Source organism: Lipotes vexillifer, unplaced genomic scaffold, assembly GCF_000442215.2.
Source record: "Lipotes vexillifer unplaced genomic scaffold, Lipotes_vexillifer_v1.1 scaffold763, whole genome shotgun sequence".
NCBI lineage: Eukaryota > Metazoa > Chordata > Mammalia > Artiodactyla > Lipotidae > Lipotes > Lipotes vexillifer.
The window spans coordinates 1,270,685-1,284,520 of NW_006770909.1; the positions used below are offsets into that span (position 1 = coordinate 1,270,685).

Sequence of the window (13,836 nt, forward strand, 5' to 3'; positions counted from 1 at the left end):
CATGGTGACCCTGCACATTGTGTGTTCTTATGAGAAATGAATAAGTTATGGTACTAAAGAATTAATAGTATAGGAGGAAGAGGGGATCTAATTAATGTTGGATAAGAAAAAAGAACATGCCCATGTCTGCTCTGGAATATACTCTCCAGGTAAAAAGACTAAAATTGACACTGGAAAGATAAAAGCTTCTAAAAAGTGTTATTGCACTTACTGGCTAAAAAAAAATAATAAGGAGAGTGATTAGTATTTTACATTCTAATTTATACCAAGGGAAAAAAACAAGGCTGCCACATAACTCCAGGGGGCAACACTTGCAATATTTTCTTGTTGTTATCAACAGGAGCAGAGCCCTTAAGAGTGGTATCATATCTATGAAGATTCCAACTTTTCTAGATTTAAGTAGTAAGAACGTTTGAATGATGACCCATTGCTATCACCGGTACATGTAGTGTTAGAATAGGCAAAACCTTGAAAGTGCAATGGTCCAAGAAATATTAAGCTATATATCAATATGATCCTACTGTTACTAGATTCAAAGTCAAGTTAGAAAAGGCAAAGGTCATATCTGTTGCATACTGACTTTGTTCATGTTATTTCAGTTTTAACATGATAAAACACAAACATTTAATTCTAAACCATACATTCCTAAATTCAATTATATTACCTCATAATTAAACTTGAGTTCTGTAGATTTTTATTCAGAAGTACTTCGTCAGTCTTTCCCTCTCCCATTTCATCTTCTCAAAAGCTCCAGCCACATTCACATCTTGGAGTCTTTCACTTGTTCCCCAGAACTGGAATTCTCCCCCATATATGTAAATTTGTTGCTTTGCTCAACTCAAGTCTCTGCTCTAATGAAGCAAACTTGAGTTTGCTTCAACTCAAGTCTCTGCTCTAACTTCATCCAAGAGGACCACCTTGAGCATCCCTTCTAAACCAGAACACCCACAAATCTCTATCATTTTAGCTTACTCTAGTTTTCCCTCATATGATTTATTTGTATCTGCTGTTTTATATATATATACAGTTGTCTATTATCTGTTATCTCTATCCTTCCTGCATTATATAAAGTATTAGGGCAGGGATTTTGTAAATATTAAATAATAGATTTTAAATGAATTCTTGTTGAATGAATCCCTGTTCAGGATTTTATTGATTCATGCCTCACTCTCCCAACAATACAGCTTTCTGAATTTCATTACTCACATAAAGTTTTCCTGCTAAAATATTCCTATCCCATCAAGTTGTCTCTATTGCCCAACTTTCAAATTTTTCCAAAATGTGGTCCCATACTGCCTTTTAACTTTGTATAGATTTTCATTTTTATTTTTCATTTTCTAATATAAATTCTCCCTTGTATTCTGACAAAAAATTTCCCAGGGTGACATGAAGAATTCAAAACTCATGATGAGCTCTATCATTCGGTTACTATGACTGGAACCCAACCTTAAAAGACCAGCTCTGTCTACAATTCTTCCATGATAATTAATTCTTCCATTTTGATAATTTATCTTTCTTCTATATGTCTTCACTGAAAGTATAACAAAATTTAGCACTTACTTATATATTGCTTGCAATTGTTTATACTTTTTCATAATTTTTATTATTGTCTCCCCCTCACTCAAAAAGTTCTTCCAGTTTAGTAAAGTATATAGTAAAGTAAATAGTGTTACCACTCAGAAATTAGTTTTCATGATTCCCTTTTCCTTTTATTTTTTTCTGTTTCTCAACTCATTTTTAAAACATTTGCCTTTTAAATCTGCCCATTTTGTACATTGATTTTAAGTGACTTTTCTAATTATTTAATTTGAAACTGATTTTTTTTTTTTTTATCTTTCTGTCCAGGTTTGGAATAATTTCCAGAAGGAATTTTTTTTTCTGGCTAATTCAAAATTTTATAGAACAGCAGTAAGTATGCAAGCTAACCAAGTCTTGAACCCCAAAGTATAAAGATAACCCAAGTCAGAAACTTCTCAGAGTGATGGGCTCAGATGCTGTCAGTAAATGTAAAGAGATTCAAAACATTCATCTGGAGATCAGCCAGGAAGGGTGAATTCTATTCAAAAACGTTTAAGGTTAGTGGGGCAAAGGAATGAGAGTAAATGCAGTAATTACATACTCCAGTAAATGCAGTGTTGTGACTTCTTGCATTTGGATAAAATGCTCCAAGTTGCATCCAGCGGGCACAGAGCTGATATTCCGAATTGTTGAAGAAACCACAGATATCTGCTCCAGTCTAAAATACAGTTATATTTAATTAATTTTAATAGTTTGTTTTTAATATTAATGAGTGATGAAGATAAAAGGAATAGAACTACTTACATATGACATTCCAAACAAACTAAATTCCATCATACCTAAAAAAATTAGGAAAAAATTATAGAAGGCCACTATTTCATATATTTTGACATTTTTTTTTCTGTTTATGAAGACGTTCTATTTCTAATACTGACCTTTAATTCAATGAAACATTTTTCAGATTATTGATATACTTTTCTATCATTTCTTCTCATGAAATTTATGTATTTTTTACTTTATAATGTTAATGACATTTATAAAAATAAGACACTCTAATAATGCGTCCTTGATACTTTCAAGATGACACATTTAGATCACAAAACTATTACAAACACATTATAGTATGAGAAGAAAGTGTTAGTGGTTCCTTTTTTTAAAAAATAAATTTATTTATTTTTTATTTATAGCTGCATTGGGTCTTCGTTGCTGCATGCAGGCTTTCTCTAGTTGCAGCGAGCAGGGGCTACTGTTCCTTGTGGTGCGTGGGCTTCTCACTGCAGTGGCTTCTCTTGTTGCGGAGCACGGGCTCTAGGCACTCGGGCTTCAGTAGTTGTGGCTCGTGGGCTCTAGAATGCAGGTTCAGTAGTTATGGAGCACAGGCTTAGTTGTTCTGTGTCATCTGGAATCTTCCCGGGCCAGGGTTCAAACCCGTGTCCCCTGCATTGGCAGGAGGATTCTTAACCACTGCACCACCAGGGAAGTCTTCCTTGGTTTTATTTTTTAAATAAAATGCTGTCTCTGTAATTATTTAACCTTAGGTCTCATTATATGAAACAAACTGAATTATCCTTATTAGCTAAAAATCTCCTGAGGAATGATCATTTTAATAAAACAGAATGCATGTGAATTCCCACCTCTTCTTTTAAAGGAATATTTCTAAACATTGATTGTTTTCCTTGAATCCTAATATAAATTGTAAAGAATTTTTATGTCTAGATATGAAACAGAAAAATATTCTCTTTAAAATAATAGTTCATTTAATCTATTGTCAGAAAACTTTCAAAATTTGGTTTGAGATGTTTCATACTTTAGCATCTATGAGTGATTCTTATTCCCTAGAATCTAGAATTTCTAAGCATTTCTACTCTTAGCTCTATATGTTATCCTTCCCATTTCTTGCCCTTTCATAGAAGGAAACTGAGACCAAAAGGGATGAAATTTTCTCAAAATAAACTAGATCCTGCTTTCTGGCCCATTGCCTTTTCATTATGCTGTTTGTAATAAAATATGATGCCAAAAGCACATTTCAGAGAAGGACTTACAAAGTATATGAACTAGCAAAAGTGAAGATTCAAAGGAATAATGATAAAGATGGTGACTCTCACATACCAATGATAGATTTGTCCAAATTGTCCCATTTTGCATAGTTGTCTCCAAGCCAGTGTCCTACCCATCTTCCAGCAGTAGGATATGTGGAACGAGAAATAACAATTCCTCTTTTGCCAGTTGCCTTCTGCAATGCACTAATATAGATGGAGAGGATCTATGAGTTTTTATATGAGGTATTTTCTTTGGATATTTCTACTTAGGACAACTTCATTAAAGAAAAAACTATCTGATTTATGGTGTCTATGCTGTCTCTTATTACGACTAGCTCTTTATAAGTGAGTCTTTGCTCATTATACTATAAAATCCTTACAAGCATGAAGGACATCTTTTTTCCTTCCAACATTTTCCAGAGTGACATGTCTAAGTGGCCCTTTATTTATTGGTTCAGTGAATACAAGTCAACTATTGATATTATCAAATCAACTAATTATATTGAAAGTTTTTGAATGAACACATTTTATTCTACTTAAATGTGTTCTCTTAATAAAGATTTAGGCTCCATTAATTGATCCAACCCTTTTTATTTATAACTTGTCAACATCTAATCTTCATATTACTCTGCAGAGAATATTTGCTATAATGCTTCCTGTTTTAGGGAGTATTCATATATATATATATATATATATTAGTTGGAAAAAAATGTTTATTTTTATATTACTTAAGATAATTTGTATATGAACAAGGAATAGAGAACTATATCAGGAGGAAATATTTCAAATACTTAATTAGGCAGATTTGTAACCCACTATCATGTTATAAACTGTATCTAATCATTTCCTTGTTAAAGATGGACCACAGTAATTGTACTCATTTGTTTATACATAAACCTTCTTCAATGACACCTTGAGATTCTTGAGGTTAAGGACTGACTTAATCTTCTTTATATTCCTTACACCTAATATGTATAATAGTAGCTTAAGAAATATTTGAATTCATGAATATCTCAAAATTACAGGAAACTGAAAATATTTTAAACAGATATATGATATATTGAACCATCTGTTGATAATAGAAACAATATTGTATTTGCTAACTTAAAATTTCCTACTTGTATGTCTCTCTTTAAAAAAATCATACAAGAAAACCATCTTCACTGCTTCATTTTTTATAAAAAATATAAAGGATCTAGTCAATTGAGAATCAGTAATATATTTAACATATGTCACACATATTTGCAGACATTTAACAAGAAATGAATGAATATTTATGTAGCGAATGGAAGAACTGATGATCAGTTTAGAAATCTTCATGGAAGCATATCTTAAGTTTAGTTAATTTGTAAAGAAAATTGTAAAGAAAATTCATTTTATTTAATTGATGTAAAAATTATTTACAAGGATAGAGTTGTCCCAAATCTTTAATGTTTCCACATACAAGAAATACATATTCTTTAAGGTTCTTTTTTTGGCCTTATGTCTTACTTTTGAAAAAAGTCTTTACTGAGGCTTTAAGTTAATAACCAAATATATGTCTTTTTAAATTTCTGATTGAGAAGAATTCTGCATAAAATATTTTCATAACAATTTTCTCTTAAGGGAAATCTAACCTCTTGCACTAGAAAAATCTCCTTTGTAACCCTTCACAGAATATTTCTTATTTGAGAAATCACTTGCCACCAATAAAACTATAATTTAAAATTACATAGCTATAAATATTTTGTAGATATTTCCATCATGCTCCAACTTTACAGATGGTTGATCACAATGAACTTAATTTAATTTTTTTTTTTTTTTTTTTTTTTTTGCGGTACGCGGGCCTCTCGCTGTCGTGGCCTCTCCCGTTGCGGGGCACAGGCTCCGGACGTGCAGGCTCAGCGGCCATGGCTCACGGGCCTAGCCACTCCACGGGATGTGGGATCTTCCTGGACTGGGGCACGAACCCGTGTTGCCTGCATCGGCAGGCGGGCTCTCAACCACTGCCCCACCAGGGAAGCCCGAACTTAATTTAATTTTAAGAAACACTTTTCAACCATAATACAGTTTGTTCTCTGTTACAAGTTGATTTGGAAAATTTAGCTTATAAAAAGAATTTCAATGTTGTGTTACAGAAACATTTTTATTACATGTTTATAATTGTCTACATGAGCAGTTTTTGAAAAGTATTAGAAAAGTTATAAAAATATCTTATATTATTGGGAAAAAAAGTCCTTCTAAAGGAAAACAATGAATTTAGAAAACTGTACATGTCGATTACAAATGTGGGTTATGTGAAAGGAGAATATTGAATTGAAAAAAAATATTTAATACTTTAAAGCCCTAACAATAAATAAATATCTTTATTTTTGTCATGGTTTCTAAAGATAATAATTTCAAAATGATTAAGTTGACTATTGTTTTTAATTACTGATGAAATCAATTGGTAAATATACCCCCAATACTGCTATCTCTGACTGGGTGATATTAAATTATTTTAGAATATTGACCAGTAATGCTCAAAGAATAGAAAGTTATACAGGATTGTTTCTCTCACTGTTTATCTAAGAAATCTCTTTGAAAACTAAAGACTTTTTTTGAATTACATTTTTAGAAAGCAAAAAATTTAGTATTATATATTTACTATCCATTAGAAAGTAACTTGCCAGTTTCACAACTCAAAGAGACTCACCGTTAGATCAGAAAATGTAATTTCAGTTTTAGTTTTATAGTTGGATAACAAGTTTTTGTAAGCTGAAATATTTCCATTGTTTTTGAGTGTATAAGTAAAACTTAAATTTGAGATTTCTTTAGTGAGAAGAATGTGAAAGTCTAAACCATGGAAATGGTTTTATGGATTCAGATCTCAATTTTTTTTTTTAACATTGATACCAGCTACATCAATGTTCAACTCAGCCATATTAATCAGAAAGTAATATCTAAGAGACAAGTATTACATATTTTTTCAAGTTACTAACAGTTAATTAAGAGAAAGTTACAGCTATAACCAAGAAAACTTCCAAATTATATATGATCTGTATAGTGTTTTTTTTTTTTTAATCTATACCAGTCTTATTTTTTGTTAAAAAAATTGCAAGAAGAGGTCACTTCCTATAGTACACAATTCTCCCCAAAATAAAGCCCCTCTTATTTTTCAGGTTAGATTCACTAAACATCGAAAAGCAACATAATTTTCCAAGTTGCTAAATAACCCAGTCTCTAGGAATATCTGAGAAAATAACATATTTATTAAAATTTTTTTTCATTCTAAATTAAGATTACAAAAATCTTGGGCATTTACTTAAAAATTATATACTTAACACAACCTGAACTTCCAAAGGGAGTCAAAGATTTTGATTTTTCTATGTTCTTTCTTAATGAAAAATATGTAGTACTCTCAAAATTCATTCAAGGTATTGTTGAAGATGAAAGTATGGAATATATAGCTGTATAATCCTTGGATAATTATCTGAGATTTAAACACACAATTCGAAATTTTAAAAATATATTTCTCCCTACATCTGAAGCATAGGCTTTATTTCAGTACAATATTGAATTTTAAGTAAGACAAAGATCAGTTGAAGACTGAAAACTTTTTGTATGGGATTTATACATGAAACTTCTTCATTTGCCACTGATCTCCAAGGTTGTTTTCTATGAAACTATTTGCAGTCTTTCAAGCTGATCATTTACCTCCTATTTCTGCATCCACTCATTCTGTTCTTTCCTTGTTTCGGTTGTTTCATGTTAAGTGAAGAGCACAATAACAAGAACTAGATGAATGTCAAATGTGTCCAATTTTGAAAACAGAAAATGTGTCACAGAAAGGAAGAATAAAATGGTACAGTCTGAGTAACTTGAAGAAATAAATTGCACTCTTAATCCCTTCAGTTTTCTCAAATGATAAAAAGCCTTTACTCTCCATTATTTGCTTAAACATAATTTATTTATAGCATCCTTTTACATTTGTCAAGGCCTTAAATGTATAATGACTATATTTAATTTCTAAAATATCTGAAGGAGAGTTCAACAATTTTTTTCTCATATAACTGAAAAAATTAAATAGTAAGTATTTAAAAGATATAAAAAGTCTATAGCTATGCATAAATTGGGCTTTTTAACTCAACATTTAAAATTTATTAATCTGTTTAACTTAACAAATGTAGTTAAATTTTACTGAAAAATTTTATGGACAGGAGCAAAATTAACATTATTAAAGGGAAGTTCTTTGGAAGATTGTACTGATATCTTCTTCATAATGTTATTTAAGAGTTAAAAATGGTTCTTAAACATCTCTAAACACCTTTGTATACCAACTATTTAGAAATTTACCTACTTTTGCCTTGAATTTATTTATATAATTTTGATAGTTGTGGTGAGATAAAAATTGATTCACTTACATTTACTAAACATCCTACAGTGTGTCAGGAACCATGCTAGATTCTGCAATGTGTTCCAGAAGTTCAATTTACTGCCCTCTATGAAAAAAATATTTTCTTCCAATTTTCCTTAAAGTACATATTTTCATCTCAAGATGCATAAGTTTTGCCAAAGAGTTTATCACTCACTTCTCAATATTTTTGTTATGTTTAATATCTATAGCTTTATGGTAAAGTGAGGTTAGCTGAGGATAATTGTGCTCCAATATTATGCTCCAGTAGGGTTAACTGAAGAAGCATTTGTCCCAACAAAAAGGCATTATTGAAGACCAGTTTGTTTACTCTTTTTTTTATATTACAAAATATTTATTATGAATTTTTTCAAGTTGACATTGTCAGTGTTTCTCCAAAGTAGTTTCTCTTATACACATCTTTGAATTACTGCATAACAGAATTTAGGATCTTGAAGAGCCTCTATTTTGATGTTATGGTCAAACAACACAAAATTCTAGCACAAGACAAGGAAATTTATCCCCACCTCAGATCCTCATTTCCCAGGAACCAGCATTGTTTTATTTCCACTTAGCCAAATATATTTTAATTGATTATTATCCCTCTTTCCATGGAGATTTTAAATTCATTGGCACTGTCTAGTAACATACTGAGACATTCATTAAATCCTAGAAGTGTGCCAACCATATCCTTGTCACAGATCGACAAAGAGCAAATCCATGATTCTTATCCACAGATCCCAATTGTAGAAGATATAATGCACTTATTATGGTTTAGGTGGCCACAGATGTCCTAGAAATAGCTTATGACAAATTTTATATACTTTCTTTGCCTTGGTGAAATGTAGTTTCCTTCCTTTACTCCCCGGCATATTTCTTTTTATTCTTCAAGATCAGTTCAAATGATAACTTTTCTTTTGATGTCACTTCTATTTTCCTGATAGAGTTAGCTGAGCACTCTCCTTGTTTCTCATAACACTATTGTAGTACCTATCACATTACACAGATTTTGATTTTTTGTCAGTTTGTTTACTCTTTTTTTTTTTTTAACATCTTTTTTGGAGTAAAATTGCTTTACAATGTTGTGTTAGTTTCCGCTGTATAACAAAGTGAATCAGCTATATGCATACATATATTCCCATATCCTCTCTCTCTTGCATCCCCCTCCCACCCTCCCTATCCCACCCCTTTAGGTGGTCACAAAGCACCAAGCTGATCTCCCTGTGTTATGCAGCTGCTTCCAACTAGCTGTTTTACATTTGGTAGTGCATATATGTCAATGCTACTCTCTCACTTTGTTTCAGCTTGCCCTTTCCCTTCCCTGTATCCTCAAGTCCATTCTCTGCATCTTTATTCCTGTCCTGCTGATATTCCTTAGTCTTTCTGCATGTTCTAAGTGCCCTTACATTGGGATTTGGTCAACAAATCTGCAGTCATTCATTCATGTAATAATATCTTAAATAATTCACATATTCTAGGTTGAAAAAGAATTTGGTGCTAGAAATAAGATAAACATGTTTCACTAAGTGAGGAAATATTACCCATACCCTTTACTCCAAAATGCTTTTCATTCTTTTTCCAACTTCTGTCATATATTAGAGCCATGGTTTTCAGCCCTGGATACTCATTAGAACCACCTGGGGGATTTTTAAAACTTCAGATGCTTATGCTACAGTTCAGATTAATTAAATCAGCATTTATTAAAAAATCTTCAGTTTGAACTATATTTTAAATAGATAACCAACAAGGACCTGCTGTATAGCCCAGGTAACTCTACTCAATATTCTGTAACAAGCTAAATGGGAAAAGAATTTGAAGAAGAATATATACATGTATACATATAACTGAATCACTTTGCTCTACACCTGAAACGAACACAACATTGTAAATCAAATATACCCCAATATAAAATAAAAATTAAAAAAATAATCTCCAGTTGATTACAGTGTGTGGTTAAGAACCAGTGATCTAGAGCTGCACTGTGTAATATAGTGACCACTAGCCATGTGGGGCTATTTAATTTACATTTATGAAAATTAAATAAAATTTTAAATTCTATTTCTGAGTCACACTAGCCACATTGCTCAACAACCATATATGGCTAGTGGCTACCATATTGGACAATAGAGAAAATTATAGAACATTTCTATCATTGCAGAACATTTTATTGCACAGTGTTAATAAAGACTTGATACTCAAAGAATGGCCTGTATTCCATCATCATTAACCTCATATAAGATTTTGTTTAATATGGATATTAAAGTTTAAGAAGCTTAAGGTCATTGACATATATTCTTATTTGCTAATAATGGATTTAAATAGCAGATTTAGTCAGATTTCATGTTTTAATTAGTGACATCAAACTATATATTATTTACTCAATTATTCATTAAAAATTATTCTTTGAGCATTGACTATTTGTTAGGCATTTTGCTACTATAAGCTGGGTGCATACTGGGGAACAAAATAAAATGGTTCAGGGTTCTTTTGGGAATTGGATAAAAATTTAAAACAAAGATACAGAGAGAGAGACAATTATTCTAAGTGCCATGAAGGACCAAGTAAGATAAGGTCAGCAGGGAAGGACTCAAAAGAGGTAACATTAAAACTAATATCTAAAGAATAAGAGTCAGAAACGATGATTATGAAGATTGCTTACTCATAAGTAAGTTTCGCTTGTGACCATCCATATAGATTGTGAACATCGTAATGCAAAACGGATGATCCATCACTAAGAATCTGCTCAGTTTCCATACACATGGTTCTGAAATGTAATCCATCAGTTCTTTTTGTGAGTTCTGAGGAGAATTAATAAAAAAAATTAATATGTTATAAAGTAACTTATATTGAAATATGTAAATTGTAACTATAAATTATTTTGGCAAAACATTAATCATTGTTTGAAAATATTATTGATTTTTTTAACCATTTGTGCACTTTGTTTGTGCTAATTATAAATGAAAAAATGGTCTGCAATGTGATTGCAGTTTGTGACTGGAAAATATGTGCACAATTTTGCTATATTCAATAATAAAAATGTTACTAATTAACATGAACTCATAAAAACCTGAAAAGTAAGTGTACTCCGAAAAGTCTACTATATTTTATGCATTTAGATGAGAAATACTGATTAAATAGATTTTTTAAAAAATCCATTTGCTAACATAAAGCCCTGGCATATTTTCTCAGTTTCAGACGCAAATTTTCAAAGCTTTTCCATCACTTTAGATGTAACTGTTTATGCAGTTTACTGCCTACATAAGAGCATGAGGATGAATGCTGAAAGACTACTTTTCCCTCCTAGGTCAGGGACAACCAAAGAAGTGTTGTTAGCATTCTTTCACTTTTTTCCCAATAAAGAAAATCTTTATAAAAGATTTTAATTTTTTATCTTAAAGAATATTGAGAATTCTCAAATCTGGGAAGATTCTTAAGAAAATCAAAGTAACAACTTCAAATTTAGAAATGTATTCATATAGATAAAACATGTTTCTTGAGTTTTCTTCTCGAAGTAATGTTAGATGATTTATATGATATTGGTAATGGGTTGAGGTGTGGTCCAGTGTGTAGATAGGTAATGAGAATTGGAAATGTGAATCCTGTTCTCTATGTCATAAGGTATAAAAACCTGATTAATAAATAATAATAGCATGATAACAGCCAAGGCACAGCAGCAATATTGTACCTGGGAAATAAGGTGGGTAATTTAGCTCTGTATTTCTGCATTGATTAGTAGTTGTTCCATTTACAAAGCTTGATGGTTCATTCATATCCTTAAAAAGAGAAAGAAAAGTAAACAAAAAACAAATTTAGGGCATATCTTCTTAAAAGAACTAATTCAGAGACCCAGTAAATTAAAGTAGGATATTTGAATAATAGTACTTTACTATTCTAAAAAGCAAAAGTATAAGGCATCTCAACAACACTAAAGAATTTAGTTTAGCTCAGTCTTTCTTAACCTTTTACAATTCACATCTCCTTTTGAAAACCATAAAATGTCCTATTTTTCTCTGTAGATAAAATCTATATAAAAGTGAATTGTTTTCTATGTTTCTAGACATTAAATTATAATAGTGTATATTCCCCCATGTCTTTCCCTCCATTTCTGTCCTGGAGCCTTGTATCAATTTTTTTAAAACAATAGTTTGTGGTTTTTAAAACCACAAGATAATAGTTTACAAATACAGAAAATTTCAAAGAGTATCTCTATTGAGTACACATTTCAGAATTTTAGTAACCATATATTAACGGACCATCATATAAAAATATAAATTAGTTGCCATTTAAAGGTGATTTCTTCATCATAAAAAGGTTATCTTTTCTGGATCAAGATATAATTATTGGAGACATATTTAATGGAATCCCTTATAGTACATAACTTTATATATTTAAAAAAAACTATCTTTATACAACTTTACATCCTCAAGGCTTATACATAACAGCACCCTTATAAGTTTTTTTAATTAAAAAAGTAAGTAAATTAATGCATACATATTGAAAAATCAGCAGAGTAGAAATGTCACCTCCAAAAATCTAGATAAGTATTATGTAAATATCTCCTGTATTAAATATTTACTTGTGATAAAGTAAATTCTTTTTATGCTATCTCAAAATTATATTAAAAATCTTATTGCCAGCATTTTAAAGTTAAAATTAGGATATTATTTAGAAGATGATTTTGCTACATCTGTAAGAGTTTATGGCTTTCCTCACCAAAGACTGACAGTTGAGTGTGAGACATATCTATATTGAATGAAAATAAAATAAATATTTATAAGCATTTATATATCATTATATAAAGAGACTATTTTTGTCTCTTGGTCAAGTTGAAAATATTCAACTTTAATATTCAGGAAATAGCAACTAAATACTTAAACTGAATTGTTAAAACTGCATTTTAACAGTCTTTTGCATAAGAAAGTTCTATGGAAAAAATTAGTGAGCTAATTTCATAAAGAATACTTTGTTAACATTATTAAAATCTAGTAAGAATTTTGCAAAATCAATACACAATAAATAACTTAAAATATAAATTTCTTGAAGTTTACTTACAATCCACAAGCCATCAAACTTCATCTGGTTATTGTAGAAATCTATAATTTCCCTTGTCCACCACTCTGCTGTGGAGTTCCTGAAGAAATCTGGAAAAGCTACATGAGCTCTGGAACCCTGTAAAAACAAAATTTAGACCCACATATAGAAAGTCATAAGAGAGACCAGTCAGTCACACATTTATCTGTCAGATTCACAAGTGATAGTGAAGGCAGCCTGATCTCAACTTTAATGAATGTGTATGATTTTCCTCCAGCCACTCAAGCCTATGTGTGTCCTTAAATCTAAACTGAGTTTCTTATAGACAGCATATACAAAATTTACAAATTGTTAGCTAGACTAAGAAAAAAAGAAGATGAGAATTACAGCTGATGTCACAGAAATAGCAAGGATCGTAAGAGGCCATGATAAATAATTATACAACAGACTGGATAACCTAGAAGAAATGGACACATTTCTAGTTTCAGACAACCTAACAATATCTGATAAGTAGAGATGCAAATATCCTCAACCAAAATATTAGCAGTCACATTCAACAGCACATTAAAAGTCTCATACACCATGAATAAGTGGGATCTTTCCCTCTGAGGCAAGGATTATTTAACATACAGAAATCAACCATTGTGATTCAGCACATCAACAGAATGAATGATAAAAATCACATGGTCAGGGGTTCCCTGGTGGCACAGTGGTTGAGAGTCCGCCTACTGATGCAGGGGACACGGGTTTGTGCCCCGGTCTGGGAAGATCCCACATGTCGCGGAGCGGCTAGGCCCGTGAACCATGGCCGCTGAGCCTGCGCATCCGGAGCCTGTGCTCCGCAACGGGAGAGGCCACAACAGTGAGAGGCCCGTG

At 31.4% G+C, this 13,836-nt stretch overlaps 1 protein-coding gene across 1 annotated transcript in view; it reads right to left on the reverse strand.

The window, feature by feature from the left end:
- SI (sucrase-isomaltase) overlaps positions 1-13,836 on the reverse strand; it is a 101,893-nt gene that overhangs the window by 13,929 nt on the left and 74,128 nt on the right. Inside the window, exons 33-38 of the mRNA XM_007446438.1 lie at positions 12,982-13,098; positions 11,615-11,702; positions 10,589-10,727; positions 3,628-3,761; positions 2,323-2,357; positions 2,120-2,236 (exon numbers count right to left, since the gene is read on the reverse strand). Coding sequence (XP_007446500.1) covers positions 2,120-2,236; positions 2,323-2,357; positions 3,628-3,761; positions 10,589-10,727; positions 11,615-11,702; positions 12,982-13,098 — 630 coding nt within the window. The remainder of the gene's footprint in view (positions 1-2,119; positions 2,237-2,322; positions 2,358-3,627; positions 3,762-10,588; positions 10,728-11,614; positions 11,703-12,981; positions 13,099-13,836) is intronic.